Source organism: Lepisma saccharinum, chromosome 25, assembly GCF_977018435.1.
Source record: "Lepisma saccharinum chromosome 25, izLepSacc3.1, whole genome shotgun sequence".
NCBI lineage: Eukaryota > Metazoa > Arthropoda > Insecta > Zygentoma > Lepismatidae > Lepisma > Lepisma saccharinum.
The window spans coordinates 5,998,770-6,026,369 of NC_139253.1; the positions used below are offsets into that span (position 1 = coordinate 5,998,770).

The following is a 27,600-nucleotide window of genomic DNA, read 5'->3' on the forward strand; positions in this document are numbered from 1 at the left end:
GATATAGTGAAAAATTGTTTCCAGGGCACAGGAGGTGTCAAATTGGGAGGAAGAAGAATAAACTGCATAAGATTTGCTGATGACATGGCATTATTCGCTGAGGATGAAATAACCATAAATAGTATGTTAGAAGAGTTAAACAGCAGCTGTGAGCAGTATGGGATGAAGATAAATGTAAAGAAGACAATGGCAATGGTTATAGCACGGAAACCAAGGAATATTAATGTGAGAGCAAACAGTGAAAGAATCCAGCAAGTGGATAGCTTCAAGTACCTCGGATGCACTATAAACAGTGACATGAGCTGCAAACAAGAAGTGAAAATGAGAATCGCAATAGCAAAAGAAGCTTTCAATAGAAGAAAAAATGTTTTTTGTGGACCCATGGACATAGGTCTAAGGAAGAGATTAGTGAAATGTTTTGTGTGGAGTGTAGCACTATATGGTGCAGAAACCTGGACGTTGAGAAGAAATGAAGAGAAACGACTCGAAGCTTTTGAAATGTGGACATGGCGAAAAATGGAGCGTGTAAAATGGACGGACAAGGTAAGAAACGAAGCCGTACTGAAAAGAGTTGGTGGAAAAAGATCTATACTGGAGACCATCAAGAAGAGGAAAAGAAACTGGTTAGGACACTGTCTAAGAAGGAACTGCCTGCTAAGAGATGCCTTGGAGGGAATGGTTGAAGGAGGAAAAGTCCGTGGAAGAAAGAGATATCAGCTTATGGATGATATTAAATTAACTGGGTCGTATGCTATTACGAAGCGTAAGGCAGAGAACAGGGAAAGCTGGAGATTGCAGTGAAAAACCTGCCAATTAGGCAGAAAACAATGAATGAATGAATATATACACACACACACACACACACACACACACACACACACACACACACACACACACACCCCACCCACCCACACACACACACACACACATACACACACACACACACACACACACACACACATACTGTACATGGATCTGGCCTCTCCCTCAAGAAAATCCTGTGTACGGACCTGGTGTTCCTTCATCAATTTCACTGTATCATCCCTCATTTTGATCTGGCGTACGCAGAGGGCGGGGAGGGGGGATGAAGGGGACAGCAGCTCCGAAATTCAGAAAATCAACATTTTCAAATAAAAGAAGTGAAGAATTCGGGAAAAAAATAGCCTGTTAAATGCACACCCTCCTTAAAATGACCCCTAATTACCATTTTTCAGACTGGAAAGTTATAAATATACGAAATATTATGTATACCGCCTCCCGAAAAAAATATCCTGCGTACGCCGGTGCTTAGTGTCACATCCGTTACTTCATACAGCACTGTTGTCCAAGGTGAAGCTCAACCAACATTATTCTACTGTTTTTATTAGAATTTTCTATTATTTCATGTGCTTAGTCTATATTTCTTCTCAGTAAAAGTGAAAAAGTTTTCTAATTAATTTTACAGAACGTTAAAATGAGTGCATCAAAACTACACTGTATACAATACACATTACTAATTACAAACACAGCTTTGGAGCAAACTCTTCCCACACAGGATCGTGCGTCCCTTATCTCCAACATTGGATACAAGATTGGATTACAGAATTTTCATATTTTATTTGAACAATAAGTGCAGCAATACAAAATATTTATATACTGTATATATTATATTATATTATATATTATATATTAAAACTTTTAACAGTTATTTCGTAGACTCTGTAGTTCAGAACAGTTTTCCTCATTAGAAGATATTCCAAACTTAACCATTGCTTCGGATTCCGATAAGTTGACTAGCGCCTGCAAGAAAATTCTGTATTAGGTAAGAATAAAATTTTCCACATTATATAATTATAGAGTATGAACTTCAGTCAAATTATTTTATAATACTTCACGAAGGAACTATTTTAACTATTATAATAAGCTCAAGGATAACATTCTGTCGTTTGAGGATTCGTAGCGTTGAAATGAGACGTCAAACAGTAAAACTTATTGAATTTGTGTTTATACTATGTATTTCGAGATTAGAGACGAGATCGCGACAGTGAACAGTGGTTCGGATGCCACTTTAAACTGCAGGCCAAGTCTCCATTAGCCTAAATGCGTATAAAGTTGGCTTAAAATAACAAATCAACAAACAAGATAAACGAAACTGTAACAAGACAGGTGACCAAGACCGAGAACAAAAGCATTTACAACTCGAGACGAAACCGAGACACTAGAAAGCATCGTGTCGTCTCGTCTTGATACCATCCCTACAATATGTTCACTAAACATTGTATTGTTTCTAACGTAGGATATCAACATCTTTTCAACGCTACCAGCTTTCTTCCTGTTCTCTAGAATAGGTGAATTTCAAGTGACGTCAGGATGCGCACAGCAGCCATGTTTGAGGCCAATTTTATTTGTCTTTTATAAAGAAATATCCACCACGTAGCGTTCGTTACGTCTGAACCAACTGTAAGTTTGTTTTAAATCACGAATGTCTGCGATAGTATATATCCCGCCCGCCCGCTTGTATTCCGTATGCTTACAAGAACTGGCCTCAGTCATGGATGCTCGAAGCCGCAATGCAACAGTTTGTGACGTAGGTTAGGTTAGGTTACTTAAAATCCCCTACGCATTTCACTACCAGGATACTTACTGTTAACTTTCTGTGGTTTTTGAATTCCAGCCTCAGCTTCTTCTTGATGTTTGTGGGCAATTTCCCAAACAACCAGAGTGCAGCGGGAGACAGCAAATCAGGATCCAGCTCGTTCGGGACTTGTGGAGATGTTAGAAAGCTCACAAGAAGCCCGGTGGCAACACTGATCATCAAGGATATGGTACAATACCACAAAAAGGATACTTCGTACAGCGGCAAGACTTTTCTGAAAATATATTTGCATACATGCAAGCACCACACATCCAAATGCTATCACATAAAATTACAATGAAAATATTGCGAAAAGAAAACCATATGGTTGATAATTTTTATTTTGTCAACTATTCAGTGTATCACAGATAACCAATCATGCCTTCAACATTACATTACAGATGTATGTTACTTATCTTAGGAATTTGAGTTGGTTCATTTTTTTTATTTTTAACTGTTCTGTTTACTGTGCCACAAACAACAAGTATCAGTAGGACAAGTTTATATACTAATCTGTAGATGTCAACCTGGCAGAGAGATTTCAAGAAATAAAATTGTTTTAATAAATAGAGTAAGAATTGATCACGCGGTAACTTATCATCATTTATTTAAAGTAAACATTTTAAAGTTCCAGATTGTGACTGGTAATTTAAGGGATTATACTCATCATATTACTTTGGAATGTCGTAAGTCTACTATTCACGCAGACATACGAATGATTTTGTACAAAGCATTATCAAAAATCAATGCGCATTTTCCCATAAATTTGCCTTCATTATTCTACGAACCAGATACTTAAATTGGGTATATTATACTTGCTATTTTGAGACAAGCTAATATGAAATTGTAACTTTGTCTTTTTATATACGTAAATGAGTGAAAGTAGTTATGCAAAAACAAGCTATTTAAGAATGTATTTGAACTCAATATGTAAAAATTTACATAAAAAGTAGTGATTGCTGCTACAACTGTTTTAAGCATCGCCATTGGCTGGTAGCTTTGTGGGGGACACGACTTAATTTTATTCGTGTGTGCCTCCACTCTCGCGCTGCTTTGGATGCTGATTGGTCAGTAAGTGTTGTGTGCAATTTATTCCAGGTTGCCTCTGGCCCCCTTGCTATGAATAGCCATTACTGATACATTTATATTTACGAACCCTTTGACAGGAAGCCTAGTGGAAACGATGGATGAGACGTTGCAGGTGCAGCCCTCAACAGAGAGATGCTTCAGAGGGTAAACAATGAGTCCGCTGACTTTAGCTAGCTGAGAACCCACTTCAATCCACAACACAAACGCCATGCCGGATATTGTTCCAACTAAAGCACCCTATAATACATTTATACATATATTATTATTATTATTATTATTATTATTATTATTATAAGAGTTTACTAAGATTATATGAAGGGGAGATGGGGGTGAGAAGAAGCAAGGGGTAGTTTAATAGCACGTCAAGCTTTCTTTCTAAGGTGATGACTATAAAGGTTTTATTAAATTACGGTTGCTGGGTTTGGTGCTCGGTACTGTTTACAAATAATTGCATATTGCTTGACTCGATTGCCTAGTGCACATTACATGAATTAGAATCGAATGATAATGAAAAAAATAACGAATAGATTGTCATTCACTTAACATTTAAAAGGCGGATTAAAACAAGAATATAAAACAATAATAACTATGAAATCTAAATGATTTATATTAACATAATGCAAAAATTTAATAAAAACTTACACATAATAAAACGACTTCAACTATTTCATAATTTATTAACATCTTTAACCAGTTACTAAAGAACCTAATATATTTAAAAGTAACAAATTTATTTATTTTTGGGTAATTAATAATGATAATATATTTTAATATAGTAATTTAATTTAGTAACTTATTTTTACTTTTAATAACATTATAAATATGTATATCGTATAATTTATATGTAGGCTATGTTTGTGGGGAGGGGGTTTGTAGATTAAGATCTTTCTCCCCCCTCCAGTCTTAAATGATTTTGCACCCTGCCCTATTAGTGTGATGTAAACTTTGTCCGAATGCATTGTCATTAAAAAAATGTTTTATCCGTCTGGGATCCATAACGTACACTTTTGGTATTCCCAGGATGAAAATATTTGCAATGTTTCATACGCTAGAAACGTCCTGCATCAGAACCAAATAAAAATTATTACCTACAGGAGATAAGCTTTATTCAGTCTATGCTCACTGCGTATGATTTAAACTGAACCTTATATAATACAATGTAAAACAAAGGGTACCCTATTAGTATTTCAAGGGTGATTTTTCGCTTCATGTGTTTCTTCCCACCTTATTTCCATTGTATCAGTCAAATATTGATTACATCGCATAAGTTTTATTCAATCTATGCTTATTTAAGTATCATTCAAACTGAAAAGAAAGGTAAAAATCAATGGGGTTCAGAATGAACCCCAGTAGGTACAAATGGTGTTCCTGGTGGGGGGGGGGTCCGAGAGTTAGCTTCACTCTCACACTGACATATACTACAATGGAAATGTTTAAGAACACAGAACGAACAAAGTGGTACTCACCGTTGAATTGCACCAAGGGTAGAACATGCCTAAAGTAAACATTGAACAGATGGCTGCAAAACCGATTGCAGTTATGCCCCACGTCAACTGGAAATACAAAACATTAGTTGTATCAGTAGATATCCCAGAGAAAAATGCAGGCTCAACCATGACTCGAACCCGGGTCTCTGGCATATCGTGCCATTGCTTAAACTGAGATACCGAGCAAGTTCTTGTTTTGCTTTTCTCTCTCTCTCTCTTTTTCTGTGTTTCTCTAACTCTTTCTCCCTCCCTTCTCTCTCCCTCTCTCTTACTCTTCCTCGTTCTTTTTTCTCTCTCTCCCCCTCTTTCACTTTCTCTCTTCCTTTTTGTCTCTCCTTCTCTCTCTCTTTTCTCTTCCTTCTTTTCTCTCATTCTGTTTCTCTTTCCCTTTGTTTCCTTCTCTCCCTCTCTCCTCTGTCACACACACACCTCTGTGCCAAAGGGTAAGGTAATTAGCCGCCTTGAGAAAGAGTGTGCCAAAAAGAATAAAACATTTTTAGATATAATGTATTGTATATCTATGGCTACCACTGTGTTCTGTAAACATAATAGTTTTACATCAGAAAACTAAAGAAAATATTGTTCACCTACACATTTTATTCTGTCACATAAATCACAACGGGGGGAAGTATGTGAAGTATTGGGTAGTAAAAGAGATACGTACCTGTAGTAAGGTCCCGAGCTGTTCTATAAGAAACACCAAAGAAAATCCTATCAATCCATAGAGCACTGAGAAAAACTTAGCCAGTTGTAGCTCTTTCTCGTCAGACAACTTCCATTTCGGCATTATAAAGTCTTTGACAGTTACGGTGGCCATGGAATTGAGTTGCGTTGACACAGTACTAGGAAACAGAGTGAAAAATAATAGGAATATATTCCATGTTAGGCTGAAATTAAGTTACCGTAAATGCATTAATATTTCTCGCTTGAATGTTGTTATTTGTTAAATTCATCACGGTAATAATGAGATCGTACAAGAACATAAGAAAACATTTGTTTTAACTATAATCTCAAATATACACATAAAATATTTGAATTTCAATCGCATTTCTCTTAATCAGGATAAGGGAGTGGACAGTGGAACAGATTAAAGATAAAAGTGTAGCATCAGATATTGTGAATTCAAGGTATGAATCTTTTCAATACTGAGGATAACGACTGTATTAAAGATGTATTGTAAAAAGCTTTGTGTACAGTATTTATCTTATAGGCAACATGTTTAATTTTTGTCATGATGTAAAAACTATTTACGTATATATCATTGGAATCTGAAAGAAGCACACTTCTTAAACGAAATACATGCACGAATACACGTTTTTAAATCCAAGACTGATAAAAGTCAATTTTTAATATTCGTTGAGCATAGAAGGTGTAATAAGCAAAAATGTCACTTAGGTTTAATAGCTAAATTCATCAACTGTATGCTCACGATATCCAGCTTTAATACTAACAGATCGAAATATTACACTGGGGAACAAAAAAAAAGATTTTATTTTGTGGCATAAAGTTTAATAACAGTTTCAGCACACAAACAAGCTGTGATTGCCAATTGTATGATTGGTCCAGTTGAATTGACTCCAGTTATAAAAATAAACACACCATGGAAAATGTAGGAGGTAAAATTACTCCACGCTTTTCTCGATAATATCAAAATTTGATAATGGGTTGAAATTCCCATTAAGAAACGTATTTATTTATTTATTTATTTGTAAATTGTTGCTAGGCAACTTATGAAGCATTGCTAGGCAATATAGCTCTTAACGTTGAATTTTGTAGTATAAATAAGCGTAATGCGCTTAATGTGAATACATTGGAAATATGAGTTCCTCACGTAGAAAGTGTTTCAATAACCCAAATGTTTTTTGCTATATATGTGGAATATATTTTTCCATCAGGATATAAGGATAATGGAAGAAAGGTACCAGGGACGGTGGAATCGCCACATGATGGCCGACTACTGTTAGAGCTTACAGAGGGATTGTCCTAAAAAGCAATACAGCAGGAAATCGTATGGAAAACGTTTCACATAGTTTGTTACTTCATTGTGTACATATTTTCTTAATTATTATGAATTTGTTTTTATAATAATGAATGTAATCACAAAAAGAAATATTACATAGTTGTTGGAAGTTCATTTATATGTATGTCTTATGTTTCCGCCATTTTGGTTTAGTTGCATTTATTTCATAAATTAGAGCCAATTCAGGAAATATATTATTATATTATTATTCAGCAGCATGAAATCGCCCTAAAATAGCTCTCAAACACTGTGCCGCAATTTCACTGTTCCCCAGTGTTATCCTTCCCATTGACAAAGATTAGAAACTGTCAAGATAAAAGTTATTATTTTTGGTCCACGATTTAGTATCACTGTAATCCTAAGTCAACAGGTTTATACAATTATTTAAGTTATCTTTCGGACATCTTACAGTAGGCACATGTGACACTAAACTTAAAATTAGTGTCTAATTTCAATTCTATTGGATTGATTTGTTGTTTTAAGTCCACTTTATGCACAGTAAGGCTAATCGGGACTGGACCTACAGTTTAAAGTGGGATCCGAACCACCATGTGCCTCCACCGGGAATCGAACCCGGGACCCCTTGATTATAATTTCAATTCTATACAACGATTTATAGCCACCAATCCCTTAAAAAACATGTAGTAATTGCAATTCTTTGTATTTACAGCAAATACATAGTAACTTATATTGTTCAACGTCAGGGCTATTATTAGTGTATGAACTACGCTTTCCTAATCCCTTGATATTGTCTAGTAGGGTAGATATTCAAGTTATTTCATTAGATAGAACTGTATTGTATTTACATTCACATGTTCTATTACCACCCTATAGGTAACAACATAGTGAGAAAACACACATCAAGTATCTCTAAGATATATGTGACGTACCTCAAAGCTGCGCTGAAGAGTCCAGCCACAAACAGTCCAGGAAAACCGGGAAGGTCTCCCATCACATCCAGGACAAATAGGGGCAGTAGCTGGTCAGGGCTTCTGATTCTCTGCATTCAAGAACAAATATCATCAAAACTTAAACAATGCTCAATGGGGCAATTTAGTGAACGTAAAATGTATGTGCAATAAAATCACAAACATCTTTCATTTTGCTCTATCTTCATCAACACTACAACATCTAGAGAAAATGAAAGGAACATTTGAAAGCGAATCGAGTAAAATTGACCGAACACTCTGCTTATGTAACAAGAACCAATTGTAAGTGGAAGAAAACTGTAGTTCCTCTAAGATTTGTACAGTATCGTATATATGTATGCTTGTGTGCGAGTGTATTCTTACCTTAGCAGATAATGGATCACAGTCGAAATAGTTGGCAAACAGAAGGATCGCAGTGTACGAAGTAAGAAGCATCGACAATATCACTAACATCGTTCCTGCTACAATTGACCTGTATAAAAGCAATTTAGTTTTAATATTTAACGGGAAATTACTGAGGAAAACCATCCGTATGAGAACTTTTCAAATATTATTATACAGCCTCTGTGCTATTTAGAGTTTCGTATCCCATAAAAAACATACACACCTCAATGGAATTAATCTGAAAGAATGACTATGGTAGAACAGCTTCTCTGAAAATCGAAACTAACATAGTCATAAACCTCAACGTATGGATTTCTTACCCCACATACTGACTTTACTGTGATATATATAGGAATAACAAATGTAATTACCACACCCACAAAATCGAAAATTTAAGCATTTTCCTCGTCTCGTCTCTGTAAATTTGGTCACGATTATCTTGAGAATGAGTGCACAAAAAAATCAAATTTCATCTGAATACTGGGAAATGAGGTTTCTAGAGAGCCACTGAATTTGACCGATACTATTTCCAAATACCAATCTCTTTCCCATCCACTAAGCACTGGATTGATTGATTGATTTGTGTTATTTCCCTTCGCTTTTTCTCCCATTTTTTTTGATAATCGCAAAGATGAGGATGAGTGATGAAATTGATGAAAGAACACTCACAAAGAACGCCGATTCCCAGGCCGACTTTCGAAGTCACTACCGCCGGCGTCGTATTGCATTGTGCTAAGAGAAATGATTATTTTAAAGTTTCCAAAAGTTTCTTATTGCGAACATACGTCTGAGCTTCCTTGAGTGTAGGAACTGAAAGGAATCGTTGTATCACTCCCTGACTTCCCGTCAGAAACGCCAAAAAATGAACCATTCCTCCAACGAAGGCTGTCCAGAATGTCAGTCTTACTGTTGGATCAGGATCTAGGCTGAAAATGGAAATATCTATGTTAGGAAATATATTTATATTGCCAAATTGGTTACACAAAATATAACTACATATCAATTTTTGAAAACAACGAAGTAAACATTGAAGTTTTAAAGTTTTCTTTTTGTTTAAAACAGTTCGTATAAGGTCAGTGTAGGAAAATAATGGATTCATTCGTGATAATATATCGTGCGGCAAATTATACACAAATCAAGCGAACGATAATCTATTTATAGTATAATACAAGAAATAAATGCACTTTTGTTTTATTCTACTTCCTTGCAGGCTAGTCCAAGTGTGCAACAAAAATTTAATGTGTCATATAATTGCTGACAATAGGCTACAACAATACAAAATATTATAAAACTGTATTAAATGCTTTATATCCTAATACAGTACAAAACATGTTATCATTACACAAAATAACTTCCTTGTTTGCAATTACTTCATTAAGGTGAATAAGGTTGTACTGTGTTCTGGTTATAAGGATAATTGAAGACTAAAATTGGTAAACGCTGTAAGTGCCAGAATAATTCAAACACCGTTTTCAACGTTAAACTGTGAAATGTGCCATTCTTTATAATGTGGTAAACGTGAAATGTGACTGGTAGCACTCTAAGTAGTTCAAAGGGCGTGGAAAGAAGTCACTAGTGAGCACGTTCTTACGGGCTGATGAGCGGAACGATGCGATTTCCCAACACTTTCGCTTTTGGCACTTACAACGTTTACCACTTTCAGTCCTCAATTATTGACTCATCTCTTTTAGTTTATGCACATATAGAAGAAATTTGTAAAGATTCTAAAAAAATGACTAGCTTTTATGTTTTAAAATTGGACTTGTTTTAATTAAATGGAAACTTTCAGGTATCTATATGTCACAATCGTGCATGTGCGTCAAATACATGAATATGGTTGTGAAGTGTGGAAATTAGCAACTTAATGCCAAATAACAAAAATAAAATCAATTCAGAAACTATTTGTCAGATTACGGTGCATTAAAAATCAAAGTTATTATGTAACATGAAAACATGAGAGAGATATAAGTATCTTAATTTTGTTGACAAGAGTAACGTCTCAGGGAGTTCTCTCTTTATGCACAACATTTATTTACACTTCTACCCTTCGCCGTATATACATATTTTCTTTACAGATCCAATATCAACTGCTCCCGGTTGCCTTTTGCCCCACAACACAGAGAACCGCACTTCTTAGGACTTTGCTCTACGAGCGCACTATTTACTATAGCGCTAACCCGCCCCCGCAGTTTATCACGCAGAGGTCCCTACGCATACCACGCTTAATCTCTGTGTGTATCGTTGCATCCAAAAACTGTCTTAATCCATTGACGGACGGCCACTTTCTGCGATCTGAGAGCCTGAGAATCTGAGAGCATATGAGAGACCGTAATAAGTCGGGACCGGTATTTATACCTCCGACGAACGACCCGCCCCCAACCACCGAGGCAAGGTACTATTGTTACCTTTCAAACGGGGAAGCCGTTGGGGGGACCCAACCATTGGCTTCCCCGACTACCGGGCAAAAAGCAACCTAGGCCAGAGTACAAAGAAATACACTTTTACATACATACTTTCCAATTTCCAGCTGTGTGCGTAAAAAACACACAGCAATTTGCAAAGTCTGTATTTAAGAAGGAGTAAAAAAAATAGTGTATTTGTACAAAAAAATGTTCTCATCGAAGATTGATAGTGATTGTTTCTTGAGAGCTGTTTTCCTTACAAAGGACAGACACAATTCCCGGATTTCAGTAAATTGTAATAATGGCGCAGCACTGATAAGAACTCTAATAGATAATTAAAATAATGATCTGTAGGGATCTAACTGTAGAAATATTGGGCGTTATGCTGTATGTGGCCATTGCTGTACTCAGCACTAAGTAGCAATAAATTATTATTAATTATTATAACTGTTTTTTAGCTTCATTTCCCATTCGTTATACAGTATATTCAGAATATGAGTTAAGTGGGGAGATAGAATGATACAAGAAAGAAATATGCAAGGCATGAAGATCACAGAAAACAAACCAACAGTTTTGAGCCATCATGATGGCCGAAGTATGTTAAAGTATTCACAATCTAATCTCTGATGGCCCTGCTTTCCAATTCCGAACCGAGAATGTTTGTTTTTCTCATTACTCTTTCAACTATTCAGTTAATTGTAATAATAAAAGAATTGTCATTACTTGAAAAATTCAAGTCTTCCAGAATCTTTGATTCGTTTCCATGCTTCTAAGCCTCCACCAACTTTCATTGATCCCTTGACTATAATGGCTATTTGAGCACCATAAATGATCATTATTTGGAAAGCGTCTGTCCACATAACTGCCTTGATTCCACCCTGGAAAAGATTGTGATGTGTGTGTATATTGGCAAGAGTGCAAAACTATTTTTTTTGTAACATTAATTTCTAATATATCATTACTTACAATTCCAGTATTTAATACAATGCTCAGAGAATTACAGCAGATGTCAATGGCAACATCTATTGGTAGATAATTCATAATATTTACTTTCATAAAATAAAATTTTAAAAGGAATTAGTGTGTGCACTCTTATTTGAGTTTCTTTTTGGGTTTTGTTTAAATTTGCTTTATTCAGAGTTAGGCTAATCTGGATTGGGCCTACAGTTTAAAGTGCGATGCAAGCCACTCTATGCCTACAGCGGATATCGAACCTTGGACTCCTTGAGCATTCTCATTTGTGTTTCCACGTGTGCATATTGTCGACGGCAGGGTAAGAGTGACGTCAACACGATCCTTGTTCAGTGTAGTATACGTGAGTTCCAACTTTGTAGGAGCACCGCATCGACTCCGGGGTCATGCACTATATCTCGGAGAGACAAGAGATTAAAGTATTTGTGTCTGGTGTGTGTACATACACCCACGCACACACATACACACTGCACCATCTGTTTAGGACTCTTGTTTATAATATAAGTAATTTCATGTTTACAGGGCTGTGCTTTGTCAAGTGAGTGAATCAAAACTCTTTTACATATTAAACATATTCCAATTTTCTTTTCAAATATCTAGAATGTAACGTGATACTTTACTTAGCAACACTGTTCAAAAGCAAGTATAGTAAGTATCTATGAATAATTTTCACGTATTATTGTAATCAAATGACAAAATTACCTATTCTTACCATTGATGTGTAGAGAATGCAAACTCCAAATGTAATAGCGATAACCCCATATATATTCCATCCAGTCACTGCGAAAAGAGCAAAACATGATTTGTTAACAAGAAAAATGGAAGTTGTATCCCCATTGTCGCAGATACCTAAAAATGGTAATGAAAATATAAAAACGATGTGTAAAAAGTAGATAACGTAGATGGAAAGGAAAATAGAAGAGTTTTTCCATCATTCAACAAGTTAGAGCTTATTGTTAGGCACACATAAATAAGTAATCAAGGAAGTAAAAGTTTGGGAACTCCAGACGCACAGTTCAATGTAGCCTTTGTATTCATTGCTACCATATCTCCAACAAAGATATCTTTGAATTCACTGCTGTGTAACTTAATACATACACTCCACAAACATATAGCAATTTAGCTAAGAGATTCGTGTTATTTTGACAACATTGTGTAGGTATTAAATAAATGGATACCTACATTAAATGTATTCATTAACAGTGATAATTAAAGTACTTACATCCGGAGGAGGCAATAGTGGTTCGGATCCCACTTTAAACTGTAGGTCCAGTCCCGATTAGCCTTACTGTGCATAAGGTGGACTTAAAACACCAAATCAGTCAATCAAAAATTAAAGTATTTAAAAATAAAGTTATTATTTTTCTTATTTAAAGCCGTAGATCAAGGTTTCTATTGAGAGTGGAAACTGGGGATGCTGGTGCGTAAAGTTAGGGATGCCATTGTGGAAAGAAGGGGAGAGTCGCCAAAAGTCCACCTCGCTCGGGTGAAAATTTTATCTTGAGCCTCTCCTGTGGTACCATAGTGGCACCTTGTCCCCCTGTAATCAAGGCGGATTCGATACCCGCTGGAGGCACATAGTGGTTCGGAATCCACTTTAAACTATAGGTCCAGTCCCAATTAGACTATTTGTGTATAAAGTGGAATAAAATCAAAGAGTCAAAAACTGTTATAAACTGATAAAATTAAAATAATTTTATTTGAAATTTATTATTTTTTATCCTTAGGGAGATATTTCTACTCGATCCACCAGATGCATTCCTATCCAGCACAACTGTATTTCATTTTCTTTTTATATTTCATACAGTTAGTGTACTGAAATGCACAGTTATTCTATTTTGTTTAAAAAGTTTTACGTACCTCGTTCAAGAGGAAAAGTTTTAAAAGTTAGAGGGAAATTTTAGTCATAAAGTTTATGTTGCTGAACCTCTCACATGAAACTCCATCTTTGAAATGTTGAAAACTGTGGAATCATTTCTTTGGATTATGGTAAAATATGCAAAACATAACCTGTATTTTCCTGTATTTTACACTCAGTTTATTCGATCCAACGCGTTTTTACTTTGCTTATTTTGTTGGAGTACTAATTACTGCTATTAACAAAAATAAGTAAGTATTTTTTAATTTTTTTTGTAACTTCGAGTGAACGGTGCTACTTTCCAGGAGGATCTGAACTGGTCTGTTCGCCATCAATACCCATGAATATGAACTATGTTTGTAAGTACTTATGCTTTTTTGTCACGTTATCTTCGACATGGGGAAAGTTCTATCCCGTTCTGAAAACCAGGTACATTTATTTATCTATACTAAGCGAATATGGAAATCAATTTAATTTTGCAAGCACATGTGATAATATTTCATCATTAAAAGCATAAAATATAATTATCTTGTGGAAATGAAAACTTTACTGGCAACAATTTTGCGCTATAGGAAATTCCTGAACACGGTTTTACACTATGTTGATAAACACAAAATAGAAACACATAAACTAATATCAGGACATTGAAAGGTGAACAATAACATATGCTATATAGTCTCCTGCTCATAAATGTTTAGTTTGTATATCTGTGTGAATGTGTGTTTTTCTTCTTTCATTTTTGTGTGTCTTCATTTCTTTATTATTATTTTGTCTTTGTTCTTTATATTGTAACCAATTTTCTCTCCTTTTCTTGCTTGATTCTTGTACATAAGTTAAATGTACAAAACAGGGTTAGGTGGGAGAACAGTCACAAGCTGAACGCAGTGGCGATTTCTCTGGGTGTGTAAGTCGTGTGTCAACGGCCAAAGGAAAATGAAATAAAGAAGAAAGTATCTGTACTTTTATAAATTACGATTTTGAGTGCTTTTCTTTAATTGTCAGTTTCGAGCGCCCGGTAGTTTACGAACGCGGCGCAGCGCGCAGTGGTTGTCAGGCAGGCAGATCGGTCCCAGACTGCCAGGACGTTGGAGAGGAAATACAACGTCTTACCACTGCAGAAACATAGGATGACCGCGCATGCGCATCCTGCCACCCACCACCATGGTTAGCTTCTCAAGGCGTTGTATTGGTTCCCAACGGTTTGGCTTTCATTCACCCCGCGTTCCGCGTTGTTTTGCTCGTGATTGTTGTGCATTATTTTTTAAACGTGTGGTGTGAAGTGATGTGATTATTTTAAGATGGAGAATAGTGAAAGTGTAGTGCAAAACTATTTAAATGATTCCTTTTCTTCGCTTTCGTATTCAGAGAAGAAACAAGTGATTGACAATGGTCGACCATGTCCGAATCTCGCGATGTCAACATATGTTAAAGGAAAAAGTGGTGCTGGAAAAGGTTTTGAGAGACATTTTCGAAAAGAACTGTATGAAATTTCAGACTGGCTTTGCGGGTGTGATGTGGTGAATAAATTTTACTGTTGAACATGTTTATTATTCTTAGGGGAGTGCGGGATCCCGAAAAATCGGTACCGGGACTTCGGGAAATGACTTCCCGACTTTTTCGGGATCCCGAGCAGTCGGGAAATACCAAATGGTCATTGTAAAAAGTTGTTAATTCTCGATGTTTTCGGCATTGCAAATGTCTGGAACTTATCGGAAATTCTTAGTTTTTGTATCAGAAATGCAAAAACAATCACTTAAGGTGAAAATGACGTGTAGAATTCGATTTTTCAAGAGCTTCGGAAAATTTCGAACATTTCCCGTCCCGAATGTCGGGATTTAAAAAATATCCCGTCCCGACTTTCGACTAAAAAAGGTGTTTTGAATTATCAAGGGTATGCGGATTTGAATCATCTCAATACTGCAGTGAAGAAACACAGTGAGTCTGAATTGCATCTTTCTAGTTTCTTTATATTTAGTAGTTTTGTTGCCATCCCTACTAGAATTGACGGTCTTTTGGATACTCAACGAAAATCTGAAATAGAGCTACACAATGAAAAAGTAAAAAAGAACAGGGAAATATTAAAGAGGTTGATTAACGCCGTCTACTATTTAACAAAGCAAGAACTGCCATTCCGAGGCCATGAGGAAAATGCAGCATCTCTAAATAAGGGCAATTACATGGAATTCCTTATTGCAAGTGTCGAGTTTGATCCCTCATTAAAAGAACATTTATTAAATTCTACAGTTTTTCGCGGTACTTCGGCAGGCATTCAAAATTATTTAATAAATTCAGTTTCGATGTTCTGAGAGATGAAATCTACAATGAAATTCAAAACACAGACTTTGTGGCTATCATTGTCGATGAAACATCAGACATTAGCAATAAATCTCAGGTGTCAACGATGTTACGTTTTTTTTCGGACTCACAGAAAAAAGTCATTGAAAGATTTCTTGGGTTTCATGACATGAGCGCCGATAAAACTGCAGGAGCTCTTTTTAGTCACGTGACTGAAATAATGGATAAATATAAGTGTGGGGATAAATTGCTCAGACATACAATGGATCTTCTGTAATGAGTGGTCAGTTGAATTATCTCCATCGAGAAAGAATTACTTTATAAGCTGCGAGAAGGGGATAAATCCAAATTTTATGAGGCGGTAATCAGTGCATTTCTCTTTAAAGAAAGAAGAATAGAGCTGGAATTCAAGTAACTGTAAGTAATGAGCAGTAGATTTTTCAAAATTTACTTTTTGGAAGGATAAATTAAGGGTAAGGGGAATGTACATTTTAGCTATTTTTCAATGAACCGGTCATTCTTATGTCCAGGGTGTTTTTTGTAGGGGTGATGGGAGTTCCACGAACCCCTCTGGTTGCAAACTGCTGCTTTAAAAATTAATTGTATGGCGAAGTATTGAACATTAATTTTCTCGTTTAAACAGTCCTTGCTTGTCCTTACCCTTCAAAAATATTAATATTTTAAATGAAGTATTAACTTCATCTTAAATAATTTATGTAATTTAATGTTTTTCTAAATATTTCTAAATTTACACCAAAATTGTTCGTAGAAAATGAATAATATTAGGTCACAGAAATGAGAGGGGGAGGGGTTAACATTCCTTCTTTGACAACGCCTTAAGTTCAGGGTCAGGAGACGCCACTGGCTGAACGTCTCCCTTCAATAATGAAAATTTGAAATTGAAAATATATATTAACATAAAGACAAGCACCATTGTTACTAAAAATATACCAAATATTTACATTTAATTTAAGCAATTGTGGCAAACGTAATTTCTGCAGTCTCCACATACAGGTAGGGTGCATACATACAACACATCTCCGTTATTCTGGTTAACTGTTTCTTCCAGTGACTTAATTAAATCGCCGTGTTTTTTACAACATATGAATTAACACCTGAAATGCTCAGTAGTGTATAGAAAACGAACTGCAGAAACAAAAACTTAACCTTGGACATGGGGTATATTCTACCCCAGCCCGAAATACAGCAGTTATGGTTCCTAACTTCCAAGAACACAACCATCATGTGCAACACTCAATACTCAACTGACTCAGTAGCGCTCCTTTGATGGGTGGCGGAAAGCGGAATCATTGTAGAATATTAAAAAGGCTGGCAAGGAAACATTAAACGAACAGTGTACGATACATCACCACTCACATGAGAAATAAAAAGGAATATTGAAATGATACAATTTAAAGGGAATTATCTCTTTTCTGCAAGAGTTTTGATTTAAATTTTGACAAAGTTGTTTTCTTACCTTGATTTAGGGCCAAACCTGCAGCGTATATCGATATGGCAGAATATACAACCTGAAAACAAATGTGTACATACGAGTTGTATATATGACACTATTATAACTGAGGGAGAATTTATAAGAGAGAACATCTCAAACAGATTAAGCAAATGGTTAGACCAAAGGGAATGTATAATTAAGAAAGGCGGAATAGTTCTTGGACAAAGTAATTGAAAGAAACACTATGTAAAAAGTAAAAAAGAAATCTTAATGAACAAAATGGACAATTGAATGTAAACATCAGCACAAGAAGAAACAATATTTTATAATACTAAATACAGCAAACACTAATAAAGTGTGTGTATATACAGAATAACAGAAACACACACACATAGCATATACATGTCATCTTTGTTAGATTTACAGTTATGATCCATATAATCATACCAGTTGATTTTATTTTTGATGTAATCGTAAGTTCTTAGTTTCTTTGTAAAACATATATTAGATATCATATTCTTATTATGTATATTAAAATACGTTCTTACAGGATACGAACTAATGAACTTACCCCAAGTAGCAGAGATATTGTTGAAGCAAGACAACGCAGAGTGTTGTTGAACCTCACATTCAAATACTGAAATATACAATATCTAATGTGGTGTTTCTAGTAAATTCAATGAATCAAAAACATTTAATTTTATTTTGCCTCTCTGCAAATATAACACACTTACTTATTACCTTTATGCTGCTTCTAATTATTTAGGAAAGTATATTTGGGAATGCTTTATACGCAAGCTGTGTGAAAAAAAATAACATAACAAATAGAGAGGGAGGATATTTAATTATATTTAATTTAATATACTCCATTTTATGTAATAAATTGCACCTCTCTTTTTAATTTAAATCAATCGTGATATAATTTCAAATTATAATTTAATTCATTTTCTTAATGTACCTCTCTTAAAGAACCATTCCTTAAAAATTTATATTTAATTCGTTGCCACACTTGTTTTAATTATATTGATGATAGTTTAATCGCTCTGTAGGAAAGTTCATCCTAACGAGTCGATGAAATGTCTGAGTAATTCACATGATTTCATCCACGAGAACACTATATGAAAAATGACATGCATAATATTGATTATAACTTCAACCAAACACAAATTTAACAAAATCGTACAAACAAATTATAACGAAAGCTATGATGTTAGTAAGTGCAGATTATTATTACAGATTATAATTTCAATTTATTTATTTGTGAGTCCACCACTGTTCAGAATGTACCGCTTAGTTATATTCTAATTCTGGACTTATACATAGAAACAAAAGATAAGTTTTTCTGAGAAACAATATCTAAACCTTTCCATGTCATCTATGAAAGATTATTATCTAAGAAACCTTATCGGATAACAAGGTTAAAAAATTATAGTTTTCCTAAAATGTAATTTCCAAAGCTCAAACGTAACTAAATTAACAAAAATTGTACAATGTTAAAGAACTGCCAACATCATCAGCAACCGTCAAAGCTGCTTGGAAATCATGTTCGGTTTAGCACTTTATGGCCCAAAGCATTTTCCATATGTTTAAGAGATATTGGCAAATATGCGACAAACATTCTTTACAGTGAAATGTTCAAAAATACATAAATAAGATAGGGATGGACATGGCAGCACACGCTTACCACACCTTGAATTACATGGCGTAATTAAATAAAAGATTTACCTCATATGAAGATGTCAACGATAGTTTCCGAAATACAGGCAAATAAAACCAGGTTGCAATGGGTACTATGGCAATGCTAGCAAAAGCGTTTACGATCATCTGTGTACCAGTGAGGTATATTTCAGCGGGCAATCCTAGCAGCAATATTCCATTTGTTAAACTGCAATAAAAAATAATTGATTGATTGATTGAATTGCTATATTTTACTTCGCTTCTTGTGCCACTTTTTGGCAAATTTGCGAAGATGAGGATGAGTGATGATATGAAGAAATTGATAAATGGACACTCGCAAACATCCATGCCCAGGCCAGGATTCGAACCCGAGACCACTGGCGTCGTAGCGCGATGTCCTAACCACTCCGCCACGGGGGGCTGGCAATAAAAAAAATAATTATGTATTAATATATGTGAATGGAAACAATAATATACCTTTGCGAATAATGTTAATATTTGGTTACGTGCATTATGAACACAAGTACGTGTTTCAGATACAACTTTGTTTCTCTGTTCTCATTTCTCATAGATTTATAAAACGTACAAAATTATTTAGGCAGTAACCATCTACCATACATTTAAATACTTTTAAATTTATTTTCTGAATACCATATTAAGTAATAGAGTAATTAATTCCATAAATGGCCTTGGCATTAATTATGCGGTTAATGATTCATGGTTAATTTATTAATTAATTAACCATGTGGTCTAAGGCGTCAGGTTTTGGAATCTGGCCATGGGACGCGCTGGTTCGAGTCTGCTGGAGGAAACGTAACAACTTTTCTTATGAGATTTCTGTCTGTATATGGGACTGGTGACCACTCACTATCGTGAGGAAATTGGGGAGCTACGAATGAGTAGTGTCACCCGGTTATAGAAATCTACAACAACGACTGGGGGTTCGTCGTGCTGACCACACGTCATCCCGTAACTGGTTGGATTATCTCCTACCTCTGGGAGTGAGGCCAGCAGTCAGTAGATAGGGCCTGGGCCTCAAAGGCTGTTGCGCCACGGGTTAGCTGTGTATTTTAAAGTAAAAGAAAGTCAACAAAACAGAATGTTGTTAGGAAGATGACGAGACAATTTAACCTAGACATTTATCTCGGATTACTACTATTGTGGCCAATATCAAAATGTTATTTTTAACCAATTAAAATGTTAATATTTTCTTACGTGGCAGCTACAGACAAGGACACAGGTAAATAGCTCATTTTCCTGTTCCCAAGGAAGAATTCGTTGGATGTGTGTTTCTTCCTCCTGAAGATCCCGTAGAAAACTCCAACGGCAGATGACAGCACCAGCATTCCCCCGAATACAAGGTAATCGGCCCATCCTATTCCTGCTTCAACACTGTTTTCCACACAACTGTCGTCCATGCTGTAAGCAAATTCTAGTATTAAGAAAGCGATACGTTTACATGTGGATAACTGGAGGCAACCTAGATGTTAAAAGCGGTCGGAGGGTGGTGCTGATCACATTACCTCCACTATGGCTGAGATTGAGAATGTGTCTGACTATACCTCCATGCACTTTATATGTCTTTACGGAACGGTGCATTGCACAGGGGATAGTTTTCCCTTTCCCTTTTATTGTTTTCATACAAATATATGGCACTTGTGTGTCATATTTGAAGCAGATTTTTATAAATGCTTAATAATAAATTATCAGTTCATAAAATAGGTGTAGCCTCCCCGTTGGCGTAGTGGTAACGTCGTCGTCCAGTAATCAAGTAGTTCCAGGTACGACACCTGGTGGAGGCAAGACAGTGGCTGGGATCCCACTTTAAACTCTAGGTACACAAGTACCCTTTCTGTAATACAATTAAACCTTATTTCAATATTAAAAACACTAAGTTGCTGGCCAAGGCAGTTTATTAAGATAAAAAAACACTTAACAGGTAACGTTTCAACTCCGTATCAGGGTCTTCCTCAGACGAAGAACTAAACAAACTGTGCATAAAGTGAACTTAAAAAAAAGGAAGGTGTGCAGGAGTTACCTTCTCCGAAGGCACCTAAATGCCAAGCTCTCTTCCACCTATACTCTGTCCCGGGAATCTTTGGAGGGAGTGAACAAAAACAAGTGTCTATGCAAGTAGTAACTCGAGATGGCTCGAAAAAGTTAACACGTGGGAGGGCACGGAATTGCGTGGAGGAGGAAAGCGACTGCAGTTACCAGCCTTTGCAGCAGCGTGTACTAATTCGCTCCGCCCACTCGTTTTCTCTCCTTCTTTACCGCTATGTGCAACCTTGCTACATAGATTTACGGGATAGACTATAGTTAACCCTGAACTGCATTTGGCAGATCAACGAGGCTTTGATGCGTGGACCTGTAGCCAGGGTAATCCTCTGCAGAACTTCTGTCGTCCACATATATTTGTGATCGTGTCTTCGCCTATTTCATCGTATCATCATTCATCCTCATCTTTATGATTAGCCAAAAATGGCAGAAATGCATAGTAATAAAGTAAATCAAAGAACCAATCAGGAATTCTTGACTATGTAAAAAAATACCAACGTGATTTTTTTCTATTTCGACTTCGCTAAAGCGTTCGACCTTGTACTCACTATATGTTTTCCGTTCTTCCTGCGAATCACATCAGTGAAGATTAATAGCAGTTTTTTTGGACGTGTTTATCAAGAATCGACTTCCGGATTACTTTCATGTGTGTTTGTTCCTCTTTGACACGCTTGCAGCTTGTGCATTTTGAGAAAGTTGAACTGTGTTAGAAAACACGAATGTCTGTTTCATCTTCTTATCTAATAAGCTTCCTGTTTCCTTAAGTTTCATTTATATGGAATAAACTGTACACAAAATGAGCCGGCAGACGCTTGTCTGTTATTGACTCTTTTCTACTTCAAGCTGTTGAATTCAATTACACTATGGCGGCGATCACGTAACTTTAGAGCTAGTTTATTTTCCTAATATCTTCGGCTGTGTCTATGTGCAGCTCTAGTACGATTCGCTCGTATGATACAAGGGTTGGATAAAAAGTAATGGCAACACTGCTGTCCCGTAAAAGGGGTGAGTCACAGCGCCACAAGCGTTTCGTGGCTGATAAAGGAATGTCAGACGAGGAAGTATAGTGAGTGGGAGCGATTGTATGTTTTTCAGTCAAAAACAGCAGTGCTCTGAAGCAGAGGATGAGAGTGCAAGCGCCCTAACAATATGTTTAGGCAAGAAGAACAACGTCTCTCAGGCAGACGGTCAACGCTGCCTACTTCTGCACCTTCTTGCAACACCACCTTCGTCTCGCATTAAGAAGGAAGCGACGGCACGGTGTCCCATCATCCTGCTTGACAATGCAAGGTGTCACACTGCGAACAATGTGACGGCGCTCCTGCATAACTGGTAGTGGGAGGTACTGGAACATCCGCCGTATTCACCCGTATACCGGTATGAGACCGTGTGATTACGACCGTTTTATCAAAATGAAGGAACCACTGGGCGGGAAGCACTACGACACGCGCGAAGCCATCATACGTGCTATAGGGCGGTCACTGCGGGACATCGACAGAGATGGACGCGCTGACGGTGTACGACGCCTTCCATACGTGTGACAGAAGGTCGTAGAGATGAGGGCCGATTACTTTGAAGGACTGTAACACGTGCTCCTCTGCCAATACAGTCAAGTATTATACCAGTGTTGCCATTATTTTTTATCCAACCCTTGTATTTCACAACAAATTTAGCACATTTATACTCTGTCTCGGAAATCTGTGGAGCAAGGACGCGCATAAAGGTAGAGAAGGGGAGAAAGTGAGTAGGCGGGGAAAGCATCGCGATTATTGGTCGAGTCCTCTCGAGTCACTACTTGTGCAGAGACTTGTTTGCGTTCGCCTGCTCTGCTCCAGACATTCCCATAACAGTGTGTCATTGATACATAGAATGCGTAGAATCTCGGTCACTACGCACTTCTTTCTGGCACCGTTACTAGTCCGCAATTTTCTATTTTGAAAAATAAATGTGACCTCCCCCTTGCAGAAGAGTCTTGCACCCTTCGCCCATTTTTTATTTTTATTTTGAATTTAAAATTTTGGGTGCCCCAGCACTTAGGATATTTTGCACCAGTCACTTTATACGGGGTCCAGCCTCTTACCTGAACTAAAAAGTAACTAAAGTGTAAATCACCAACCCTGAGACCTTCTGTAAACGGTCTCACCGATTCGATGTATCACTCCACGTCAGCTGATTCATGACCGCAATCATCTGCTGTTACACTCATAGTTCGCCGCACCTATTCATTTTACATAAGAGCCTCTGAATGTGAGATCCCGCTCTCAAAACATCAGACGAATATGCAGCCGCATGCATTGTTACTCTCCCGGTCATTCTCTCTTTCATGACCCTTAAAACTGCAGACACTGACACACCACTGCACTGGGATACGAACTTAACCACTTCATTTACTGGTTTCTCAGGATACCACTGACAGAACGTTACATAAATATTGAGTATAATAACATATATGTAACGTTGGGAGACTAAAATATTCTGATTTAGGTTAACAGAACTAAAATAAACATAACTAATGTGTCGTAACGAAAATATTAAAATATTCTGACTTCGGTTAAAAGCTGAGGCTGTAAAGAGGCACTCAGCACATACAAAGACAAAACACAGAATTATACTGGCCAGGGCCAATCACCAGAGCCTAGTTCGTCTGCAAAATACAGTCCAGGGTGTACTACGTGGAAGTGAGGTTGACAATTTGGCGTACTACGTGGAAGACCGCCCCTTAAACCCCCTTCGCCCATTCAGTTCCAGAATCAGTAGTTTTTCTTATTTTGGAGCATTCCATGTCAAAGTGTTTCCATGAATCTCAGTTTTCTAAATTAAATGTAATGCTGTAATTTTATTCTACCTCGTATCTTGTGAGTCAACAATCTAAAATTATCATTTGGATAGAAATTCAAGTATTATACACGTATTCACCTCAATTTTGTGTTTGGGAATTTGGAACTTAGGCGGTTTCCCAAACCGAGTGAGTTGCATGGTGGTGTTACAGGAATTTATGCTTACGTCATGTGTCATCCAGAAATCGTTGCCTAACAATGGCAGCATGGATGGCACGTGGACGACTCTAAATGGACGAAGAAACCATTTATTTCCTAGACGAAATCTAATAATTGCGATTTCCTTTATCACTATTTGATTTCCCGTGACACCCCGGATAACACAATTTATTTGCATTTTTTTTTGTTTTTTCAGGTACTAGGTGATCTGGGAAAATTGATGTCATGGCACCTAGGTCGACGCAACAGTTGGTAGTTTTCCCCTTACAGTTACCAAGTGTAGCGTGGACCAGGTATAAATTATTTTGCTCAATTAGTGGGACATTAATTCGTCCCTCTACGTACTGAAGTTAACCGTTTAAAGAATCACTTTGGACAGCTTGTTCAGAAAGTTGATTGACGTGACCACAGCTAGTGCATTTATTATGGGACTGGTGTGTTTGGGACGTCTGCGTGTTTCTATCCCATCGCTGGTAATTAGGCCGTCGAAAGTTACGTCCTCCCCTGCCTCTGAAGCCTCTACCTGCACCCCTGTTACCTTTAGAGAAATACTGATTTTGCCTGTAAAAGTTCTAGCGTGGAACTTGGTTAGAGAAGCTACCATTATTACTAGAGACGTACTTTCTATTCTGGCCTCCTCTAGATGGCCAATAGTTGTTTCCGGGGGTTGGTTTTGCATTTGTTGTATGAGCTTGTTGCTATTTGTCACAGAATTGATCAATTCTTGGTGTGAAATTTGCATATCGTGAAGTTTGTTTGCAAGAAGGCTAACGTCGTGATTATCCTGAGCTGTGCTATTTGGAACGACCGTGCGTGGAAAAGAGGCGCCCTGAACGGTCGTCGCTCTGGCTGACTCGACTGGATGGGCAGCTGTTTCCACCGTGGGAGCTGCTGCCCTCGCACGTTCGTGCTTGTGAACGTGTTTCCTTCGTGTCGGCTTCGCAAGGATTTTCTCCTCGTCAGACGAGAAGGAATCGGAAGACGACGTGTCGGAATCAGAACCAAAGATTGTATTAAATTTTTCTTGCCGTTTGAGTTCTTTAGCGATGACTCGACGCTTCTCCACGCGTCTGAGCCAGCTAATAAGGTCTTCCAAAGTTGCGAATTCCTTTTCGGCGGTTTCCAGGTATTTATCCTGGAGGCCACTTATGATGGAATACATGAGCTTATCCTCTCGAATGCCAGGAACAAGTTTCCTGACCAGAGCGGATTTGCTCGTTACGTAATTCATCACCGTTTCATCCTTCCTTTGGATCCTAGCACGGATCCTGTCCTCGGCTAACCTGAGGTCACCTTTCTCCGGGAACGTGTCTTTTAATTTGTCCTCGAGATCGTTGTAGGACATCGTAGCAAAGTTCGGGGAAAGCTTTATGCCAGAAAACCATTCCAGGGCGATTCCCTGCAACGCTAACGCCAGAGCCGATTTCTTTCGCTCTTCGTTCCACCCGTGAAATTCCGCCAGGTTGTCGAACTTCAACAAGAACTGATGGACACTGTCTCGTTTCCCTCCAGAAAATGCGGTCCGTTTTAAAGGATGCGGTATTCGACATGTTTACCTCATGGTCGCACGAATTTACTTGATGCTCTAAAAACTCTTCGGGGTTGTTTGGACAGTGCGGATCAGCTATTGCATCGATTAGAGTAGCCTGTATTTGCCTACTTAAAGATCTGGTAATGACTCGCCGATTGGTGTGGGGGATGGGGCTAGACGAAACAGCTAATGAATGAAGTTCATCGAGGGTGCGATCAAGTTCATCTTCGAGTTCATTGAGCCTATCCATTGAACACTCATTGCTTGGCAAATGGGAATAGACATGCCAATTGGGGGGGGGGGGGGTTTGATGCCAAAAGAGAGAAAAAGAAAGGTTTATAAACCGGGAAGCCAAGCCTCCACCACTTAAATCGTTTACTTTACCATATTGATAGAACACTTACTTCGGGAGAAATGAGATAAGGTCAGATGGTGTTTTACTGTTTACAGAGCCAATCAAAAAAGAGTAGTAGGAGAAGGGTAGGTGGCTGAGGGATGCGCCAGTACTTACCTCTGCTTCCTGGCGGCGGCACTGGCTGCTACTATCAATGATCCACCAACTGATTACAACTGAAATAAGGCCTGGTGACAGGACACCCTTCGCTTAAATAGTAGCCAGTTCCGCTGTACTTTGCAACCTCAGTTTCCTGTGGAATTCTCCTCTGCAAGTCGGATGATTCCAGAAGACGGACGAAACCGGACGAGAAGTACACCAAGAAGCAAACGTTCTGCACCCGCATCCCTAGCCATCTACAATAAGTTAGTTAATAGTAGAAGAGCCTTCCCGATGGCGCAGTGGTAGCGTCGTCGCCTTGTAATCAAGGGGTCCCGGGTTCGATACCCGGTGGAGGCACATAGTGGTTCGGATTCCACTTTAAACTGCAGGTCCAGTCCCGATTAGCCTTACTGTGCATAAAGTGAACTTAAAACACTAAATCAACCAACCAATGAAGTTAATAGTAGAAGAAGTTTTTACATATTGTTTGTTAAACTTTTGACTTACTTTTGTTTTGTATTGTGTCCCAACCTCGACACCAAAAACCAATTAATTTCCCCTTTAACATTTCCCCTTCATGTCCACTATAGTATTCAAAGGACGAATACTTTCTCTCGTTGTTTTAAACAACTTATTTTTCATCGTTTGAAAATTCACAAATTAATCTGTCCCACCGCGACAAAAAATTGTTCAAATGTAGTCATGAATCTGGGAAAGTATTCTAAGGTTAGTTATATTTAATTAACAGTATTTAGTTTCATAATTCATTGTACAGAAACTGTAAGACAAATGTTGCTTAATTATTAGTAGAAGAGTTACTTTCATGTGAAAAATGCAGTAGTGACAATGGAAATGCCCATTTGTATTTTGATAACTTCTTCATTTCACTTTTCTGCCACTTTGAGCTAATCGCGAAGATGAACATATGAGATTAGTTAAGACACACTCATAAATAACACCCATACCAAAATCAGGACTCGAACCAGGGAACTTCGGCGTAGGCTCAGTGCACTTTTGAATACACTTCGAAGCCCACTTCAACATAATTCGGATTGCTCATCAAATTAACTGAATTAGTCTCTGAACATTGAGCCAACTTACAATGTGTCAAAAACTTACCTACTGAATGACAGACGAGGAAAACATACAAGAAATGAACCAAGTGGTAACTTACACGTTTCGCTAATGGTGAATATTCTACTTGTTGTTTCTTGCATTTAAATTGTTGTGTTTACTAGCCTAAGCAGCTGGAGACAGAAAACCTACGTGATAATGAACGAGTTAAGCTGACTGTCTATTCCAGATTTCATGAGCTGGTTTGGAAGATAACTACTTAATC

The 27,600-nt window shown here is 37.3% G+C and overlaps 1 protein-coding gene across 3 annotated transcripts; it reads right to left on the minus strand.

The window, feature by feature from the left end:
* Positions 1–1,665: 1,665 nt before the first annotated feature.
* Positions 1,666–27,489, minus strand: LOC145978665 (sodium-coupled monocarboxylate transporter 1-like). Of its 3 annotated transcripts, none has more exons than XM_083111430.1 (15): positions 27,436–27,489; positions 20,396–20,599; positions 19,229–19,388; positions 18,075–18,140; positions 17,528–17,579; positions 12,610–12,677; positions 11,649–11,803; positions 9,309–9,449; positions 8,503–8,611; positions 8,101–8,210; positions 5,855–6,032; positions 5,170–5,256; positions 3,771–3,940; positions 2,624–2,849; positions 1,666–1,779 (listed from the first exon to the last, which is right to left on the minus strand). In XM_083111430.1, exons 2-15 carry the CDS (start codon positions 20,596–20,598, stop codon positions 1,678–1,680), a joined length of 1,827 nt encoding a protein of 608 aa, XP_082967556.1. In that variant the 5' UTR covers position 20,599; positions 27,436–27,489; the 3' UTR covers positions 1,666–1,677. The 3 variants fall into 3 exon arrangements, with proteins under 3 accessions (XP_082967556.1, XP_082967558.1, XP_082967559.1); XM_083111432.1 differs by lacking the exon at positions 27,436–27,489 and adding an exon at positions 27,381–27,430; XM_083111433.1 differs by lacking the exon at positions 18,075–18,140.
* Positions 27,490–27,600: the final 111 nt, after the last annotated feature.